This window comes from Saccostrea cucullata, unplaced genomic scaffold (assembly GCF_032062105.1).
Source record: "Saccostrea cucullata isolate Sc308-1 unplaced genomic scaffold, CSIRO_AGI_Scuc_v1 ctg14331, whole genome shotgun sequence".
Classification (NCBI taxonomy): Eukaryota; Metazoa; Mollusca; class Bivalvia; order Ostreida; family Ostreidae; genus Saccostrea; species Saccostrea cuccullata.
The window spans coordinates 5,529-10,744 of NW_026919864.1; the positions used below are offsets into that span (position 1 = coordinate 5,529).

Genomic DNA, 5,216 nt, shown 5'->3' on the forward strand with positions numbered 1-5,216 from the left:
AGCTAAGTGTTTCACAGTGCACCAAAGCACGTAAGACCTGAATAAGGCAGTCACTTGGTTGTAGAGAGAGGTGGCATACCACAATTAGAGGTGGGGGAAGTGCCAAGATGCAGCAGTACTAGTGGAGTGGCAGGACTAGTGAAATTCATTGTGGGAGACACCCGTTGACCACAGTAAGTGGTTGTCCAATCAAGAAGAAACCGTTTATATTTGTATATAATTGTATATATTGGACTTGGTCAACAAAAAGCTGATCATGAGTTAACAGGTTAACGAACCTAAGTGTAACGCCTCGGTGATACAAGACATATCACCAAACACCAAGCTCAGTCGCGTTGCACATTACAATAGCAGCATGTTGTGTAATATATTAGGTACATAAACATGTATGCCGTTTTTTCTGAAATAAAAAAACGTAATGTACTGTACTGCTTCAGAATTTTCATATATTTAGAATTCCGGCTTCAAGCTTCCTTACTTCTGTGAATATTTTTTTTTCCAAATGCAGCGATCAATGGGTTTGTCTTATATTACAAAAGCTGAAGTGATTAAAACTATTGGTAATCACTGGCAACAAAAACGTGACAGAGTGATTAAGATTTTTGTGAAGGAAGAAAAGGTTCAAGTTTTAATGGAATATTTTAGCATAAGAAGAGGGATTCAGTGATCGAGCGGTTAACGTTGTTTGTGTATCAGGTCAAATTATGGAAGCTTTGACTCGCCACAATGGAGAGATTTTCCTGGATATGATTGGTTATATTCTTTCGGCGATAATTGTATTACCATTAGGTATACCATATAGGTTTTTTTTGGTGAAGTAACATGAGTAATCAGATATGATCGTTTTAGAAAATTATAGTCTAAGTCAATAAACTGACCCATTTCTATCTACTGTGTATTTTTTTTCTCACCATTGCCATGTGATGAGTGGTTTCGTCAGTCGAAAATGTTCAAATATTTTCTGTTTCTTTCTTGAAAGGCTTGAACTAATTTCTAATTTCAGTATTATTTTAGTATATTGCGCAACTCCTCTCATACCACTGATTGAAATAGGATTTCTGTGAAATAAAAACTGCCACAGGAAAACATGACTTTTTCAGTTATAACCGGGGGGGGGGGGGGGCTCACAGTACCTCTAGTTTTAGTATATTGCGAATATAGGATTTCAGTGAAATAAAAACTGCAAATGTCAAGAAATTTGAATATTTCATCTTATGTTTCTTCATTCCTTGACAACCTGTTGACATGGTTATAACAAGCAAGAGCTACTCAAAGGTCCACGTCTTTCAGTACCAAAATTTTCACTCAAACACATTATCTTTATTTTACCCTTATTTGACTACATTCCAAAAGGAGGGGGAGGGACAGCCGGACTCTCAATATTTTCTATATTCCTGAATTTATTAAAACAGTATTTTATAATATGTTAACATTAATTATATCATAATTGTTTTTCTTTTTTAGCGCCCGTATATGCCGACGTTTGTATCAGTTATAAGAAATCCGTGGACTGGATCCGCATGCTAGAAAAAACCAAAAATTCCTCTTTCTACGGTTGTCTATACAAAAGTAAAATGTCCACGATTTACTGTTACACTGAACAATATTGTTGTGGAAGCGGATGTTGTGAGAACAAATCCTACAGAAATTACTATGAATACTATAGCAGCTATGATAACGGGAACACACAGGGCAGTTATGAAATGTAAGGCTGTAAATATACACTGTAAGTTAAGGGGGGGGGGGTTATTCTATTTCTAAGTAGATGATCTTCTGTTATTACAAGTTACACAATCTAAATCATGCATATTTTAATGTCTGACAGGAAATGAAAGAAGAAAATAAAGAAACTAACTGTGTCCTTATAATGTAACAAAACTTCACAAAGAATTGATCTGATTTGAAGCCATTTTTGTATCCTTGCCACAGTATTGTTAAAATGCCAATTCGTTATACAAAAAAAATTTCAAAGATGGCTCTTACATATAGTTTTTTTTTCTTCTGTTTTTACATTTTAAGCAATTTTTAATAGGTAATAAATTATATGTTTCCCTAGATGAGAAAAAAATTACTTTATAATTTATTTTTCACAGTGATAATACATGTACCTCATCATTTACATATAATTTTTTGGTATTTTAATTTGGAGAAAAAAAACAATTAAAAGAATATTTTTTCACAGGTCATTTGGTGGAACTTTTGGAATAGCGATTGCGCTGGTAGTCGGTTTAACATTTTGCTTAGCATGCTGTATATCTTGCTGCAAGCAAAACCAAAATGACGAGACTCCAATGTCCATCAGAGAAGTTCAGCCTATTGTTGCTTATTCTTCAAGTAAGTTTGATTAATCGTCTTCAAAAATAAAATGTCTATTTACAATGTAGATCTACTCTTGTGAAATTACTTCTATTAGGAAAGAGTCGCCCGCGTGGCGCAGTGGTTAGAGCATCTGCACTAGAGAGTCGCGGAGTATGGAGTTGTTCGTTATGTGGCGGGTTTGAATCCCACTGTGGGGCGTGGAAATCGATCCTAGATGAGACACACCGAGGTATCGTGCTGCAGGGGATGCTGGCACGAAAAGAATTCCTCAATACTGAATGGCCGTAAGTGCCGAGTATAGGGATCTTTTCGTGCCAACGCCTATCGTGACACGAGGCCTCAGTTCTAAGGTTTCATCCGAAGAACAAATGGTTTGGGGGTTTTAGACTGTTGATTAACAAAATAAGTAGCTGCTTTGGATATTCTCAGCATATTCAACAGCTCCACCAGACACAAGTATGAAAAACTGAAACTAAGGAGCAGTTGTTGATCTCGGGATTCTATTAAACAGTGGAAATTTATGAACAGGCATAAAATTTGGACTCATGGATATTTCACAGGTGAGATCGGATGCCTATGTGACAACCTCTCTTAGACCGGCATTAACACCATGTATTGACGAAGACGATGTAATCTATAGTCAGATTAAACATGCATAGGATCTTTTATGTAGGTTTAAACAATGTTTTTGAAATCCGTGTAGAATACACTTAACTGTCAGAGTCCGCCTAGCTTTGGTAGCGATTTGGAATGTATTAAAGTGAAACTTTATTCTCATAGACACCATGGTCTCTCCTCTTGAACTATCAGAGATCCGTGTTTAGGCCTTGTTCATAGATTTGTATTGTCTGTAGGTTTCTTTATTTCAAAATCGATCATAAAAAGCCAAGTACGAGCACAAGTAAATTGTTTCGTTTTTTTTTGTTTACACATTCCCCCCCCCCCCCCCCCCCCCCCCCCCCCCCAAAAAAAAAGACCAAAGTTCAATGTCCACAATAAAGAATCTCATATATATTTTCTTATTCGTAGGTAATGGTACGGTTGTAGTCCGACAAGCACCGCCGGCAGGTGGTTCACTGTCCTCGATTTCATCTAACTCCGACAGAGAAGTTTTACGACAGTCATCTCCAGAACAGACACCTGTTAGCGGGTATACAAATGTACCTCCACAGACACCTGTTCGCGGGTATACAAATGCACCTCCTCCGTTTATTCAGGAATCAGGCAGAGAAGCAAATGACTTTAACAATACACAACCTTCGGACCTCACGGCTCCACCGCCATCTTATGATGACGTCATATCTCAGAATTATCCAATATTCAGTGAGAGTAAAAATTGAACAACTCAGAACTGAATCTTAAAATTAATATTAACAATATGTAACATACGTGTATATGCTCATATTTTATTTTAATGGAATCTTGAAGTATCAAATTTATAAATCAATACACGTAGGTAACTTACATTGACTTCAAAGAACATGCCAAATTTTACAAATACTACAATAGATTTTTTTTTATATCAAATTATAATATATGTTGAGTATTACTATATTTTACATTATATATATAAGAAACAAAAAAAAAGTTTTATTGGGAGAACATTTCAAAATGTCAAATTAATAAAATTCCACTGTTTATGGAGTAATTCAAAAATTCGACAGAAGAGGAATCTATACCAAATCAAAAAAAAAAAAAAAAAAGGAATTATAATAATTTCAAGATATAATAGATATAATTGACCGAGATTTTCTCAAATTTCTATGTTTTAAATTTCAAGATCTTAAATTTAATACTTATTATTTTTCTTTTAAAAACTTTTTGACAATTTCTTTGAGAGCTTTAGATTATCATAACGTTAAAAATGCATTATTACGATGTTAATCTACCTATCAGTTGAAATATCATTTTAAAAATCAATTAAATCAATTGCTATAACATTTTAAGATCACCTGAGTAAACTCAGGTGACCTATTGCTATCCGTTTTCGTCCGGCGTCGTGCGTCGTCCGTCAACATTTGAACATTTTCAGCTTCTTCTCTGAAACCACTGTACCAATTTCAACCAAATTTGGCATATAGCATCTATGGGTAAAGGGGGCAAAAATTTTGAATTTCATGGTTCCTGCCTCCATGGGGCCTGGGGGGTGGGGCAAAAACCACTAAAATTAGTGCAATCTTTAAAAATCTTCTTTACTCCTGGACATAAAGCAGTTAAACTGTTGATATGATTGTAATCAGCATTGAGTTCTCTATAAAAATTGTGAAATTCATGGCCCCAGGGTCAGGGGTTCTAGTGCTAGGGCGGGGCTATATAGATTATATAGTGAAAATGCATAAATTCTTAGAAATTCTTCTTTTCTGTTTGTGGGCATTAAATAAACTTACCAAATGCATATATAGTTATGTTGAATAAGGCTGCCTCTTCTAAAATCGTGAATCTAAAGGCCCAAGGGTCAGGGGTTCTAGTGGCAGGGCGAGGCTTTATAGATAATTTATATAGTGAAAATGCATAAGTTCTTTGAAATTCTTCTTCTATGTTCATGGTCGTTGAATAAACTAACCAATTGAATAGCTATATTGAATAAGGCTGCCTCTTCCAAAATTATGAATTTCATGGCACCACAGTCGGGAGTTCTAGTGCTAAGGTGGGGCTATAAAATTATATAGTAAAAAATGAATTATTTCTATGAAAATCTTCTTCTCTGCGCATGAGTATTAAATAAACTAAAGAAGTACATAGTTATGTTGAATTAGGCTGCCTCTTCGAAAATTGGGAATTTCATAACCTCTGGGTTGGGGTTAAGGTGTTAGGGTGGGCTCTATTGATTATATAGTGAAAATGCATAAATTCTTTAAAAATCTTCTATTCTGCACCTGTGTATTAAACCAATAAAC

At 35.2% G+C, this 5,216-nt stretch overlaps 1 protein-coding gene across 1 annotated transcript; it reads left to right on the forward strand.

The window, feature by feature from the left end:
• Positions 1–477: 477 nt before the first annotated feature.
• Positions 478–3,799, forward strand: LOC134239420 (uncharacterized). The gene is made up of 4 exons (XM_062721607.1): positions 478–789; positions 1,465–1,705; positions 2,183–2,334; positions 3,349–3,799. Exons 1-4 carry the CDS (start codon positions 705–707, stop codon positions 3,657–3,659), a joined length of 789 nt encoding a protein of 262 aa, XP_062577591.1. The 5' UTR covers positions 478–704; the 3' UTR covers positions 3,660–3,799.
• Positions 3,800–5,216: the final 1,417 nt, after the last annotated feature.

Bases quoted from the DNA above. Each gene is read 5' to 3' on its own strand.
- LOC134239420 (XM_062721607.1), top strand. From the start codon at position 705: ATGGAAGCTTTGACTCGCCACAATGGAGAGATTTTCCTGGATATGATT. The intron at 790-1,464 runs GTATACCATATA...TTTCTTTTTTAG, and splicing joins GATAATTGTATTACCATTAG to CGCCCGTATATGCCGACGTT. The intron at 2,335-3,348 runs GTAAGTTTGATT...TCTTATTCGTAG, and splicing joins TATTGTTGCTTATTCTTCAA to GTAATGGTACGGTTGTAGTC.